The 15449-nt window shown below is 47.0% G+C and overlaps 1 protein-coding gene across 2 annotated transcripts in view; it reads left to right on the forward strand.

Annotated features, from left to right (window-relative positions):
• The window catches only part of GLG1 (golgi glycoprotein 1), a 163173-nt gene extending 148221 nt beyond the window's left edge, over nucleotides 1-14952 (forward strand). The window contains exons 18-27 of one of the 2 annotated variants that reach the window (XM_059152996.1): nucleotides 212-304; nucleotides 1837-1974; nucleotides 3572-3695; nucleotides 4396-4538; nucleotides 4728-4829; nucleotides 5764-5871; nucleotides 7646-7766; nucleotides 8355-8461; nucleotides 9878-10040; nucleotides 11086-14952. In XM_059152996.1, coding sequence (XP_059008979.1) covers nucleotides 212-304; nucleotides 1837-1974; nucleotides 3572-3695; nucleotides 4396-4538; nucleotides 4728-4829; nucleotides 5764-5871; nucleotides 7646-7766; nucleotides 8355-8461; nucleotides 9878-10040; nucleotides 11086-11162 — 1176 coding nt within the window. In that variant the 3' untranslated portion in view covers nucleotides 11163-14952. Of the gene's footprint in view, nucleotides 1-211; nucleotides 305-1836; nucleotides 1975-3571; nucleotides 3696-4395; nucleotides 4539-4727; nucleotides 4830-5763; nucleotides 5872-7645; nucleotides 7767-8354; nucleotides 8462-9877 lie in introns of both variants that reach the window. The other variant, XM_059152995.1, reaches the window with a different exon arrangement.
• The last annotated feature ends 497 nt before the right edge of the window (nucleotides 14953-15449 follow it).

Genomic DNA, 15449 nt, shown 5'->3' on the forward strand with positions numbered 1-15449 from the left:
CAAAGAAAGTCCAAGGCCATCTAGCTAGTTACCAGCGGGATTGAAACTAAATCCCAGCTTTCCTCGTACTGTGGTGGCCACACTGCTGCTGCTTTGCTGGGTGTGAGTTGTGGTCACTAGGTAAGATCTGCTCAGCACCTGAGTTGTAGAACATTTGACATCGCCAGTTTAGAACAAGCTCACTTTTCCATACTGGCTCCCTCCCGTGCAGACTGAGGACATCCGTCTGGAACCAGATCTGTATGAAGCTTGCAAGACTGACATCAAGAACTACTGTTCCACTGTGCAGTATGGCAATGCTCAGGTGACTGTCTCTTTTTCTTTTCTAATTGTGAAAATGGGAGGGTAACATTTTAATAATTCTTTGGTGGTGGGATGCGCCTCCTCACATTCTCTCCAGCCTAAACATCCCCTCCTAAGCTATACCAGACTCCTCCCAGGGTGCGTTCCTTATGTGCCTTCGTCTTGATCTCCTGTTCATTGTCTTCACTCTTTCAGGTCACCTTGTCCTGCCCCACCGCGTCTTCCTGAGACATGCTTCCTCCTCTCCCTAGCTTTCCTAACACCATGTACCTCCAAAACTGATTATTCCCTTAGTCCATGCCCATTACACAGAAGTTCTTGACTAGTTCTTTTTCTTAACATAAGAGTCACCTGGGAAACTTTGTTTCCTTAATGCACAGAACAGGGTCCTTACCCAGAAATGTCAGGAATGAAGTGCAAGCACGTGATTTTTCCCGTCGGTGTTCTTCCAGAGGTTCAGCTGCCTTTTCTAGTTGGGGGCATTGCCATGGTGCTTTGCCCGCAGTTGCTGTTTTTTCAAACACTGCCTTTTCCTTCCTTCTGGAACTCGTAGCAGATGGCTGGAGTGTCTGAATCTGCCCTCCTCGTCTCTTTTTCTTTCATACTTTCCATGTCTTTGCTCTTGGTACTGCATGGAGGTAATTCTTGAGTTCCACTTCCCAGCGTAAAAATGTATTCTTCAGTTCTGTCTGTTCTCTTTACAGAGACCACCGATTAGGTTTTATTTTTTGTTCCCAAGATCTGTAATTGGTTCTTTTCACAACCATCTGTTCTTGCTTCTGGTTTACCATTTCTTTCTGTATTGTTCTAAGGATCTTAAATGTATTTTTTAATTGCTCTGTTACTTTTCCCTCTCAGTTATTTGGTGATTCTTGGTTGTTCCTTGAGGATTTCCTGGAAGTCTCCTGACTTTATGTACAGCCCTAGTTATTGCAATTTCCCATCTGCTTCCCTTCATCATTTGTTTATAATATCTATAAAGGGGTGTGGGGAAGGGCAAGTTCCAGGATACCTTTAATTCACTATCTTAAAATCCATCATGTGGCACTTCATGCTTTTATGTTACCCCCCCCCCCACCTTCTTTCTTTCTTTTTTTTTGGTAGTTATTGTTTACAAAAGTTTACCTTGTGAGACTATTTATCAAGGGTAAGGATTGGGTCTCTCTCATGCATCTGGTAAATGGTGAGTTGAACTGAACCTCCTAGCTTGTGCCCACTGCCTAGTCAGGGCTCTTGCTCCAGAGAAAGGCAGAAGAAACCAGGAATCTTGAGTGGGTTTCCTTCCTTTTAGACTCCAGTGCAGCCTGCTCAACTCTCCATTATTTTTATATAGTCTGGTTCACTCTTAGCCCTGAAGCTGTAAATCTATAAATATAATTCTCCTTGGTGAGCAAATTCTGATTCCTATTGCCTAGGAATTCGGAATAGAGCAAAAGATGGGGGATGCACTAAGAACCGAAGGCTGCTGTCAGAACACATGAGTTAGCAAACCGGGATACACCCCTTAACACGACCATAATTCTTGTGCCCTAGATTATCGAATGTCTGAAAGAAAACAAGAAGCAGCTAAGTACCCGTTGTCACCAGAAAGTTTTTAAGCTACAGGAGACAGAGATGATGGACCCAGAACTAGACTACACACTCATGAGAGTCTGCAAGCAGATGATAAAGGTAAGGGACCCCAAACCAAGGGGTGGTAAGCACAGGGTCGGTAAAAACAACAACATGAGCTTCTTTAAATGTCGGAACAAATCTGTATAATCTTACCACTCAAGCTGTTCTATACAGATGAGACTGTGGTTCTCACAGTGTGGTCTCTTAGCATCACCTGGGGACTCGCCAGTGCTTGGTCAGTCTGGGGGCTGACCATATCTACTGAATCAGAAACTCTGAGCAGAGCTGTCAGTTTTAACAAGTCTCCCGGGTGATTCTGGTGCTGGCTCAAGTTTCACAACCACCGAGCTAAGCTAACTGAGCTTACCTTGACCTAAGGCACGAGTGAATAGATACCCAGTAAATACATGATTAGTCTTTGAGGGTGGGTAGTGGTCAGTACACCGAAAAAACCACCACCAAGTGTCCTGATCAGCGTCCTTCCACAATCAAAAGGCTTTTCTCTTCTACAAGTTCTTCTGTCTCATACACTTCTCCAGCTTTCTTTATAGCAGGGCTGACTTGAGAACCTAGATCCAGTTCCTGGATCTGTCCTCATATATGAAGAGATTAAATTTGAAGTTCTCATGCCTTACTTAAAATAAAACAAAATGTTTTATTATAATTTACTTAAAAAATAAAATGCTACTTTAAAACAGAATGATATTTTTTACTCTATCAGATAGCAAAGAGAATTGTGTAAGTTAGAAGTGTCTTTAGCTGGGCCTGGTTGATTTGAGTCCTATGTAAAAGCAGAACTGTCAGGGCACCTGGGTGGCTCAGTGGGTCGAGCCTCTGCCTTTGGCTTGGGTTGTGATCTCAGGGTCCTGGAATCGAGCCCCCATTAGGCTTTCTGCTCAGTGGAAAGCCTGCTTCCCCCTTTCTCTCTCTGCCTGCTGCTGTGCCTGCTTGTGATCTGTCTTTCTCTCTCCATCAAATAAATAAATAAAATTTAAAAAAAAAAAAAAAACCTGTCAGGCTTTGATTTGTGGGAGTTTTGTAAGATTTTGATGACTTTTTCAGCAATCTGAATTAAGATATCAGTAGACTGTGATTAGCAGATAGACTGTTGATTAGCACATAGAGGTGGTATTTATTTTTAGTCCAAAATGGGTCTCTCTGACTTCAAGGACACTAAAAAGTGTACAGAGGCTAGCCACACAAACTTTGATAGGATTATAGCCCCCGTAGTTAAAAGATGAACTAGCCTGGTCCCTTCCCCACATACCTGTTCATGTTGGCTGGTAGGTAGTTTATAAGTTTCCCGTTTGGGTTCGGCATGCCTTTAGGACTATCTGGCCACCTGTTATGGCATTACGTTCATACTTAAATAATACTTAAGTTCAGGAGATGTCATGTAACATAGCCATGTAGGTACAGAGTCTGTCCTATGTAAAGTAGGAAACGGGGTAGTAGAACTGTGAGCAACATAGTAGCGAAGAGATGAAGAAAGGGGAAATTGAGGCTGGGTCCAGATTCAGACTTAGCTGTTTCTCTTGTACCACAGTCTCTAAGCCGATTCTGTCATTAGCACACCAGTCGATGGAAGAGTGATATGGGCACTGTTAATTGCCATATTTGGGTAACTACTTTTGTAAAACTTTATTTCTTTCAGAGGTTCTGTCCAGAAGCAGATTCCAAAACCATGTTGCAGTGCTTGAAGCAAAATAAAAACAGTGAACTGATGGATCCCAAATGCAAACAGATGATAACCAAGCGCCAGATCACCCAGAACACAGGTAGCATTGTAGCCTGGCTTTCCCATCCCACTGAGTGTGGCTTCCGTGCAGCTGAGTTGACATATACCAGCCTCATTAAACTACAGTTGCTTTGTTGGCCGTGGGTTTTAAGGGAACAGTCTGGATGCAATAAGCAAAATGACTTATTCTTCCTTCAAAGAGTAGTTGGGAGAACAGAATGGAAGTCACAGGAAGGAGGAGACAGAAGGAGTCAGGACGAGAGTTCTTTGAAAAGTCCAGAGTCTTAACAAAACTTCCTGCATGTGATAGGAGAATGTATGGGTAATGTCTTTTAGAACGGAGAAATTTCGGCTCTTGAGTTGCAAGACCTGTAACATAATGGGTAAGATGAGTCAAGTAATCTCAGTGCTGTCCAAAGCACCTGTTATGGGAAAGGTTGGTGATGGGAGCTTGGGCTTTGTGACAACTAGCAAGAATACTGGTGCCAGCAGAGCGCACGGAGCCGCTGCAAAGTAGAATTCCTGGGGTCTCTGTCTCCACCTCTCCTCTTTCATTAAATTCTGTTGCTGATTGAAAACAGCGTAGTGAGGGCTCTGTAAACATTTAGGAAATAAACGAATCAGTGGTTCATTTGTGGTCACTGACATAATATGCCCCCCTTTGAAAGGCAGGCCCCCCTTCTTATGTTTGTGAATCCAGGTGGAACATTTGATCAGGTATTTACCACTTTCTACTCTAGATTACCGCTTAAACCCTGTGTTAAGGAAAGCCTGTAAAGCTGACATTCCTAAATTCTGCCATGGCATCCTGACTAAGGCCAAGGATGATTCAGAGCTGGAAGGTCAAGTCATCTCTTGCCTCAAGCTGAGATACGCTGATCAGGTAAACTGGCTTGGACTCTCGCAGAGGTGTGTTTGTAGAGGACCCTCGACCCCCCCGTAGTTTTTCCTTCAAAGTCCCAAGCTTGCTCGTGCTCTCCCAAAGCCTTTTTCCTACTTTCCCAAATCAGGGGCCAAATAAAAAGCTTAAATTGCCCGATAGGCTGATGAAGTCTCCCTTTGTCACCCGCAGCGGCTCTCTTCAGACTGCGAAGACCAGATCCGGATCATTATCCAGGAGTCCGCTCTGGATTACCGACTCGATCCCCAGCTCCAGCTGCACTGCTCAGACGAGGTAGGGTTTGGGTATGAAACTGGTTACAAACAGAGGTTTTCGGAGAAATGTTTATTGGAAAAAAGTTCTGTATTATCTTTCCCTTCAGCTTTAAATGCAGGAAGTTGAAGGCCCGTCTTCTGGATTCTCCATTGTTTGAGTTTCTGGTTTCCTGTGACACTGAATTAGACTTGGCACTGGTCCCATCACTAGAGTGTTGATTCCATATTTCTCTGTTGTCCTGGTTCTCCTTTATTATATATCATGCATACATATGTCTCCGTGTAGTTTGTTCTTCCCTTCTCCTCATTCTGATGGTCAACCTAGAATACCCTAAGACTTGCCAGAAAGATACAGTGCTCTTAGAATAGCACCAAAGAAATGCCTGTCCTTGGAAATTATTTGACTTTCTAGCTCAAAAAGGCCATGTGAAAAACTGTTCAATATATGTCAGTTTTAGGGGATCATAGCTAAAGATTTTTACAAGAAGCTTACTCATAAAGCTGTCCAAGGAGGGCTAGGTTTTTAATTTTTGGTGTGGACTGTGTTTTAGAACGCCTTTATATGTTGGTGTGTATATTGCCAAGTTGTGAGTCTGGGTTGACCCTGCACCTTTTAAAGCATTTGCTTTTAGTATTTCACTTGGCTATATCACCTTCCTCCTGTGTCATCAAGGGTTGCCTTCTTTGTGACCAGTCCTGGGACAGTCTTGTCTCTAATTTCGGGGTTGACAGCATAAAGATGGGTGCACTGACTGGCTTTCAACTCTGTCCCAGTCCTTGGAAAGGAGAATGGAGTCTGGCAGTTCATACAGGAGGGAGGGGAGTGAAGTACATTGGGAAACTCTTGGAGAGGACCTGTGGCCTCATGTGGGAGGATCACCAAATCTACAGGCTGCAGAGACAATTCTGGTGAGAGTAGAGACAGCCTTGTGATTCATGTGTCTCCCCGACAGATCTCTAATCTGTGTGCCGAGGAAGCTGCAGCCCAGGAGCAGACGGGTCAAGTGGAAGAGTGCCTCAAAGTCAACCTGCTCAAAATCAAGACAGACACCTGTAAGAAGGTAACCACCACCATCGGATGCCTCTTCTCCCATTGTTTTCACTCCTTTTTGGTTTTCCTTCCAATGCTGTCCTCTGACATCTCAGTGATAACATCGAAACCTTCCTCCCCAGAATTATACACTGTTACCTCTTAGGAAACTTTAATTGGGTTCTTGACAGTTAATTGCCTATACCTTAAATGTTCTTTCGCATGTCCTACTTTTTTTGCAAATAGGTCTCATCCCCATGGCCAGCCTGTTGTTGAGGGGCACCGTGAGTACACTGCCAAGAGCAAAATGTCAGGTCCAGCATACCAGTACATACTCTGCATCCATGAAAATCATTTCAGAAACAGCACATAAAAACAAAGTTAACAAAATATAACTGCTAAATGTACATTATCTTGCAGAATTGCTACTGAGATGATCTATTTGATCTTTTTCAAAAAGCTTTTTCTTTTCTTGAAAAGTGCTTCAGTGATGTCACTGTTGAGTCACTGTGACTTTGTATACAGCTCTTTCATCGGCTCAAATGCTTCCGATTGCACATGAGGAATAAGGGGAGTTGGCGGAAAGCTAAATCCAGACACTTTCCTTGGACTGCTTTGCCATCAGATGATCCCATTTAACCTTGAGGAGGACTTTTTGAACAATATTTGAGTTTTGGTTTTTGTTTTCTTGTTTTGGCTATTGTTGTGTTATAGAGACTATATTTAGTCTTTCCATGGAAAGCAAACTATTTAAGAAAGCATTTCTGGGGGCGCCTTAGTGGCACAGTGGAGCGTCTGTCTCTTGGTTTCAGATCAGGTTGTGATCCTTGGGATCATGGGATTGAGCCCCACGTCAGGCTTAGCATAGAGTCTGCTTGAGATTCTCTTTCTCATTCTCTTTCAAGTAAATAAATAAATTTAATTAAAAGTTAAAAAAAAAGGGGACGCCTGGGTGGCTCAATTGGTTAAGCAGCTGCCTTCGGCTCAGGTCATGATCCCAGCGTGCTGGGATTGAGTCCCACATCCGGCTCCTTGCTCTGCAGGGAGCCTGCTTCTCCCTCTGACTCTGCCTTCCACTCTGTCTGCCTATGCTAGCTCTCGCTCACTCTCTCTCTGACAAATAAATAAATAAAATCTTAAAAAAAAAAAAAAAAAAGTTAAAAAAAAAGAAGGCATTCCTGGCCTATTTTTACCTCCTGTTTCATCGTGTATAAATGGAGAGACTGCAGAGCTGATTTCAGTTCCATCGTTTTTATATTCCTCTTGTTCGGAACATTTTCAAACTCAGTAAGAATTGTTCTTGCAGTAAGATTTATGCTCTCTCGGTCTTTTTTTTTTTTTTCTTTTGAGGATAATAGAGGTAAAGTAAAACATTTTGCAAATATTGACCATTGTTTGGGAATTTTAAGATAGCATATTATTCTGATTATCAGATTTCACATTTTTCAGTCCTCTTAAAGTAAGGAAATAGCTATATTATACCACTATAAATACCAACACTTAGTATTTAATAATATGGCATAGCAGACTGCCAAAAGCCAAATGTGATTTTATAACCCCTTGCTTTACCTAACACATGGCTTTGCTTACACTAGGTCTCTGAGTGTATTTATGGAATCAAATCAGTTGCTAAAATTCTACATTCTTTGCATCATCACCAGTTTGCCACCTATCTCAACAAGTTCTGTTGTTAACCTCAACCTTCCCTCCTTGACTTTTTTGTTTATATATAAAGTATATGCAGATAACAGTTCTGATGCATTTCCTCTCTAAAAGCTCTCTCTGCAATGTTTTTCCCTTCCTAGGAAGTGTTAAACATGCTGAAGGAGAGCAAAGCAGATATCTTTGTGGACCCAGTCCTTCATACAGCGTGTGCCCTGGACATTAAACACCACTGTGCAGCCATTACCCCTGGCCGAGGGCGTCGTAAGTCACTGTTCACTCTGACCCTCCCTGAGCTCTTGCTCGGACTCCCCTGGGAGAGTGCTCACAGCTGCTCCATTCTGCAGCCACAGCTCAGCCACAGACAACATCCTCTGGGGGCCTGGTTGATGCTGCGACGAGGGTTTTGTGGCAGTATGAATTTAAGAATAATCCTGCAGGTTTGAACTGACCTAGCCATGACCAGATGTACGCATCTGATGAAAAGGGAGGGTTGAGTTACGTATCAGGAAAGCAAAACTTAGTCATCATCACGGCCCTCTTCCCCCTTTTCCAAACTGGAGCTGCTTCATCAGCTTTCCCAGTGGCCACACTGGGCAAATCCTGGTAGAAGGTTGTTTCTGAGCCAGATGTGCCCAGTAAAAATGAGAGAGGTTTTAAGGGCTGGGCAGCTGGCCTTGGAAGTTCAACATTCTTCTTCATGTGAAATCTTGGTTCAAGTTTCCTAGAATAGACTTAACTTTGTGTAGCCTCCAAATCTGCATTCTCTGGTGGTGAGGTCCCTTTCTCCCCAGCCTTACGGAAATTTCTGTTCTGGACAGTTTGACCCTTCTTATCCCTTTTCTTCCACAGAAATGTCCTGCCTCATGGAGGCCCTGGAGGATAAGCGGGTGAGGTTACAACCCGAGTGCAAAAAACGCCTCAATGACCGGATTGAAATGTGGAGTTACGCTGCAAAGGTAAGGACTGAGAGAGTCTCCTGAAACAACCACCTCTGTCGGTTCCCCAGATACTCCACCGGCCTTCCTGTCCTTGCTGCGAGGCCAGCTGTAAGGGGACTTGCAAAGTCTGTCCGTGTCCTTGAAGCTTCCCCAGCTTGACCACTTTCTTGAACAGTTCCTTCTGTCTGTCACCCGCGTGAAAGGTCCAGGGTAACAGGCAGACAGGAAGGACCATGAAAAGTCTTCACACCTAGATGGAAGGGAAGGGACCACAGCTGTCCGAGCAGCAAGCACGGCCCTCAGCTGTTCTTCCAAGGGAGCATAGTCGGCTTGGAAGCCCTCGGTTCAGCGCGGCAGCGGAGGGCGCCACGTTAGTCTCGTCCTCACTCGCCATCTCCACGGGTCAGTTGCTGAGTTGCTGCAGTGACTGCTGATCACCTCGTGTTGGCAAATGTCAGTGCTCAGATTCAGGTTCATCTGAAACCTCCCTGGCGCTATGCGATGAGTAGAGAAGCAGATAGACACAGCGACATGTCTGGGCAGACCCTCTCGGGTACCCAGGCTAAGTTGAGAACCGAAAAGAGCAGGTCCGTGTCCCTGTGCACCTGGGGAGCCTTTGGGCCCTGATTCTTCTGTTGTGGGCTGCATAGAGGTCCATTCGAGAAAGCAGAGAGGAGCCTGGGATGGAAACTGGCTAGACTGCAGGTCCACGACTGTGGGAGCGGTGCCGTGTGTTCAGTCAGCCTGAGTCATGTTTACACAGTGTTTCTACTGGGGGCAGCGCTCACAATTTACTGGTGAGTAAAAGGAAGTTAAGATACAGAAGCAGCATCCAACACATTCTCAACTGTTCTCTCTGTTTATAAAAATAAATCTGAATACTTAAGAACTTGCGACATTGTACAAGTAGCCACCTCGCACCTCTTGGGCCTCTGGGTCTTCAGCTGTAATGTGGGATTGGTTTGAGGACTAAATGACTAAAAACATGTCAGTGGGGCCCCTGGGTGGCTCAGTCGGTTGAGCAGCTGACTGTTGATCTCAGCTCAAGTCATGAGTTCAAGCCCCACTATGGGCTCCATGCCGGGTATGGAACCTCATTGGAGAAAAAGCAAAACCATTTGGAGCATTTTGCCAGGGTCCCACCTGTGGTGAGGTCCCCAGTGTAAGGGCTGCTGCCAGGTTGGTGGTGATCACCGTGATGGATCATATGACATCCCACCTCTTTGTGTTTGTCTGTATTTTCTAATTTTATTCAGTAGATATGCACAATATTACAATCAGGAAAAGGAATTGTAGCTCTGTGTTTGATTTTCTTGTCCCTTGTCTTCTCTCCCCAAAAGAAAGGACATCAACTAAAGATTGAGGGGGCAAGTTAGAGCTAGCACTGCCCAGCACAGTTCTCTCAGAGGCCAATGCTGCAGTGTGTCGTTCCAGGTGGCCCCAGCAGATGGCTTCTCTGACCTCGCCATGCAAGTGATGACATCTCCGTCAAAGAACTACATCCTCTCTGTGATCAGTGGGAGCATCTGTATATTGTTCCTGATCGGCCTAATGTGTGGACGTATCACCAAGCGAGTAACACGAGAGCTCAAGGACAGGTAGAGCCACCTTGACCGCCAGAGGAACTACCTGTCCAGTGCCCGGTTTGTACAGCCCTCCTGTATAGTGTACCCACTCACCTCGCTCTTCTCAGAGGTGGCACCAACACCCATGTTAGAGCAGCCGCAGGTGTCCTCTGCATTGTCCCGTCTCCGACTTCGCCCGTGTCCATGGTGCCCTCCTCCTCCTCGACCATTTCGTGCAGCAACAGCAGCTGGCCGCTTGGGTTATTGCCTGTATTGGCAAATTTGGGTTTACCTGCCCGTAGGCAAGTCTCTCTCATACCAATGGAACTACCAGTACTTCCAGAACCAACTTACCTGACCTGCAACTCAAATGATTTTTTAAAAAACAAAACAAAACAAAACAAAAACAAAAACACCAAAAAAAAAAAATTTTTAAAGAAAGAAAAAAATGTATATAGTAACACATCTCCTCCAGGCTTGACTTGGGCAATGGGGTTATTTCTTCTGTGCGACTGTAAAGCAAAGGCAGGACTTTAAGGGAAAACACACCACCCAATATGCTGTTACTGGGATGTCTTGCTCATTTCTCAAAAGCACCTTTGGACCGTGCGGGGGCCATGGACTTCACCGAGGAGTGGGAAACCACTAACCAGCCTGCTCTGGGTCGTGTTTTCTTCTGCTGAAACAGTGATGCCTTCCAGTTCCCACCTTAATAGAGCCACTGCTGGTCAAGACACCACGGCCATGAGTATTCCTATGATCTCCTCACTTCAGTGAAGTAAAGCAAGCATGAGCTTCCCCAGACCAAGGGTGAAGGGTTGGAGAGGAGATTGAAAGTGTGTGAAGCCGGTCAGTCACTTGATCTGCGCCGAGAGGCTGGACGCTGAGTCCCAGGGAGCAGGATCCCAGGCATCTTCCTCCTCCAGGCTAACACAGGACTCAGTCCCATTTGGACTGACCCTGTTGGGGGATAGGAGTAGTTTTAGAAGGCCTGCCGGCAGGCAGTGACCACACCGCGGGAGGGAGCTCGGGGCGGGAAGGAGGGGCAGGGATAGATTCACTTTGCTTTATGCTTCGGGCAACAATGCAGGTCCGAGACAGTGGCTTATAAAGATTTAGCGTGGTCTCAGGGTGTGACTGGCCATCCAACCTGACCCTTCTGCAGGCTCAAGGCTGTCTTCCCAGACAAGTTCCCTCATGCCTCTTTGTGGAGAGGACTTGGAAAGTTACTCTGTTAGAAGATGGAGCCTATTCTCCGTGGTTTTTTTCCTTTCTGTCCATTTGCTGTGTACACCCACTGTAGTAGGCATTGGCCAAATGTTGTACTTTGATGATTCATCAGTCTTTCCAGAATCTGAGCTAGATGGAAGCAGTCTTCCTGGCCGTCCGCCCTCGTCCCTCCAGTGTGGGATGACAGGTTTGGCGTGTACAGGGGAGTGGTACAAGCATCAGGGTGCAACCTGGCACACCTTGGTTTGAGTTTGGGGCCTGGAGTCACGGTGGCTGCACAAGGGGGCGGCATGTACAGGAGGAGATATATTTATATAATATATATTTTATTAACCTGTTAGACGTCCACAGAGTATTATAAATCACGTGCCTAAACTGTCCACATAGACCATGGCGCCCTTCCTTGCCCTGCCCCTCGTTTGCCGCCATCCACGCGGGCTGCGGGACCTGCACCACGTTTGTCTCCCCTGAAATGTGTTCCATACAAAGTGGGTCAGTGTGTGGATCAGTTGATTCGAATTACTTCTTGTCTAATCTGACTGACATATATTTGAATACTGTGGTTTTCTTCTTTTTCTTGTTGCTACCTTTCCTGGAGGCAGTGGGGTCCAGAAGCCAGCTCTGTTCCCCTGCCTAGGGTACTTTAAGTCACCAAGGGGAGCTGCTAAGCTGCTTGGTCCCCTCATTCATGCTCTTAGGGTCTTCCTGATTCTCAGCACCTATCCTGGGATTGAAACTCTTGGAGTTCGGGCAGAAGCCCCCTACTGCCACCATTGTGGAACTGAATTGGGCTGGTCCGCATGGTCCACCTCCAGGAGTGCCCACCTGAGCTGTGGGAGCTTGGGAATGAGAACTGGGGATGTCGTCTAAACGCCAGCCCCCACCAACGTGTCTGGCATGGCTTACAGGATAGAATAAACGTTTACCATTTGGTGAGTGTGCGGGTACCGCTCTCCATCTGTACATTTTCCCTCCCAATGTGTGTAAAACATCGCCATGGTTTAATGTGTCTTGACATTTTGGGTTTGTCTTAGTTGTCTACAGCAAATCTGGAAGCCTGAGAAGGAGTTTGATTCTTGAAGCATTTGTCATATTTAGAAATAGAATAAAAGGGATAATTCTGCCAGTATTTTCAGTTGCTTGTTGCTAGAAAGCATTTCACCATCCTGCTTGGAATAGTTTCAGGTGACCCGTTCTTCAGAGTCCCAGATAGTGTGCTGAGCAGTTTCTACCTCCAGGGGGCCCAGCACCATCCGAACCTGCAGCTCCGCTGTCTCCGTTCTGTCCTTCAGTGGAAAAACACAGGTGCTGTGCCTCATGGATTGCCACCCTTACGGGTCAGTCGTGGATCAATCAGCTAGTCGAGAGTTAGTCGAGAAGAGGAAGCCGTGGCCCTAGTGGAGGAGCCAATGATGAACCTTGTCCTTATCTCTTCTGGTATCTAGCCCAGATGGTAACAACCATCGGGTGATTACGGGGTCAAGGTCAAGGCTTCAGGCAGTTGCTGCAAATTACAGTAGCCAGGTAACTCATCTGGCCTTGTCAACTCACTCCGGTGTCTCAGGGAGTCCTACTTCGTGTGCTCCACGACCCTCAAGAGCCAGGAGGTTACTCTGCCGGGTTGGAGGCTCTGCGGTAAGGAAATCAGAAATACAGGCAGGCTGTCAGGAACAAGACTGTTCCCTCTGAGTGTCTCTCACAGAAGGGTAGCTCTGGAGGTGAGACCTTTACTCTGGTGCGTCCCTGGCCGCCTTCTGCTCTTGCTGCTGTCCTGAGAAAAGTCTGCTTGCAAGACGTGCTGAGGCGGGAGCAGAGTAAGGCTTCACCCTTTCACCCAGAGTAAAGGTTCACCCCAGCGGGAAAGCCTTCGTCCTCTGCATTCCCTGGAGACCCCTCGGCTGCCACTCCCTGTGCTGTGTGTCCAGTCGGTTTGTTCTGAGCCCGCCTGTCCTTGGAAGCCAGGGATTCTGGTACTCGGCAGGCATCGGCTTGAATTCCCTACAGGCCTTCCGCTGCCTCATATCCTGCACTTCCTTTTCTGGGGGACAGTGAGCAGCTCTGTGGGGGGAGAGGGAGGGAGGTTCTGCTTTCCCAGAAGAGGTGACCAAATGATCAGATTTCACTTCCTCCCATTCCCCGAAGTCACGTAATAAAAGAATCCAGTAGTAAAGAGGTCTGTATTACCCGTTTTCGTATCATCAGACAAAATGGAAAGGAACTTATATGCCGACTTTTATTTTCCCTAGAGAAGATTCACTTTCATGTGTGCGTATGACTTCCAGAAATGTCTCCCATCCTCCCCACCCCCAGGCTGTGGTACAGCTTCTTTCCCAAAGACCCCACTATAGTGTGAGTCATCCAGGCAGAGGTGGATTGCTTCGTGGGGCGGCCTCCTTACTTAGCTGGTCTCAAGGTCTTCTGAGGAAAGGCTTTTATTTCCTGTTTCTTGCCCTCTCCCACGAAAAACTACCCACACCCCGACTACAGCTTATGTTCAGTGAGCAGATAACGGAGAGCCACAACGCCAGCCAGCCCAGCCCGACACGTTCAACCTAAATTTTGCCATAAAACAAAGAGGAGACAGCTGTTTGAGTTGTGTGCAGTTAGGTATATAATATTTATATTTCAGATTCTTACAAATTTGAGAAACCTGGCAGATTCTTTTTATTTCTTACCATTTGGACGGCACATGCCTCACTTTATGAAATGCAGCGCTCCAGTAGCCTGAGTTTCTCCTGGGCCTTTAGGGACTCCCCTCTCTTCACCTCTTCTCTCCTGGTCTCGATTCCCAGGGGCTGTGGACCCAGACCTGATGTTCTGGCCTGCCTCTTTCTTACTGTCTCCCTCTCTCATCTGTCTTTGGTCAGCCCTCTCTCTAGTACTCTCCTCTTGGTCTTCCTCTCCATTAGGACCAGGGCCACCTGTTAACGGCAGTCGAGTTCAAAGGCGAAGCCCCCTTCCTGCCCTGACCTCAGACAACAGATAAGTCCTACAAACCCAGACTGACTTTTCAGAGTGACCTGCTTCCCCGAGCCATCTAGTGAGGTCACCGTGGAGACCCAGGGACTGTTCTCGTCCAGAGCACAAGGTGGGACTCTCTGCTTGGGCTGGGGTGACAGGATCCTGACGGCGGTTTCCTCTCCTCCCCTCTCCCAAGACCTGTCACCACACACCATTAGGGATGTTGGGATACGGGCAGTAGAGAGACCTGCCTAAGCAAGGAGAAAATTCAGATAGTGCCTCTATGTTCTGTTTTTGCCTTCCCCCATCATGGAATTGACACCTGGACCCCAGAGCCCAGCAGGCCTGTGTCAGAGCCGGGGAGGCAGGAGCAGGCCCCAGGGCAGGCTGCCGCACACGGGCCGGGGTGGCCGTGGCAGCGCTGGGCCGCGGCAGGCTTCCCAAGCGGCTCCCGTGGCTCAGCGTGCCCAGGTCAGGCCCAAGCTGGAAAACAAACTGAACAGCAGATGCTGTGCGAGATCTTAGGCCTTGAACTTTTTTTTTTTTTTTTTTTAAGAAAGAGAAAAAAAAGTAAAATTAACAAGCCTCTTTTGTAAATGATTTTTCTTTCTATGTATAAAATCCCGGCAGTTCCTTGTTTTTACATGTTCATGCTGTGTAATTTTGAGATGTTACTGAGATCCTGAACATAATGTGCATTTTTTTCTGTACAGATGAAATGGGAGAATTTAATAAAGAGTTTGCAGGTTTTTACTTGTGAAATCTTCTCTGGTGACTGGGAGGACCCCCCAAGCCCCTGCTCTGCCAGGAGCGGCCGCAGAGCAGCTGTGCCGTGGCGCTCACTGCTCTCGCCGCTGACTCCCCGCGTTCGCTGGCGTCCTTTGCCTCCTGGGCTGGGAAGGTCAGGCAGCGTAGGACGCAGGACCTTTGGAGGAGAGCCAGAGGCTAGATCCAAGGTTTTCTGACTGTCAGGCTGAGGTGCTAGAAATGATTCACTTGATGGATGTGTTTAAGGCACAGCCTAAGGCTCTCCTGCGGAGAGCTCGTAGCCGGGATCTGGCCTTACAGAGGCACCCATGGATAGCAGCAGTGGCTCACGGCCACCTTCCCGCTGGGGCCAGAACGAGACAGTGTTTCTTCTCCAAGCCCCACCCGGTCCCCGTTGGTCAGCGCTTGCCTCCCCATCCCAACAGCCTAGTGACCTTTGTGACCCTATTCCTGAGCCTTCCGCTTCCTCCACTGTCAGCAAA

This window comes from Mustela lutreola, chromosome 16 (genome assembly GCF_030435805.1).
Source record: "Mustela lutreola isolate mMusLut2 chromosome 16, mMusLut2.pri, whole genome shotgun sequence".
NCBI classification, from domain to species: domain Eukaryota; kingdom Metazoa; phylum Chordata; class Mammalia; order Carnivora; family Mustelidae; genus Mustela; species Mustela lutreola.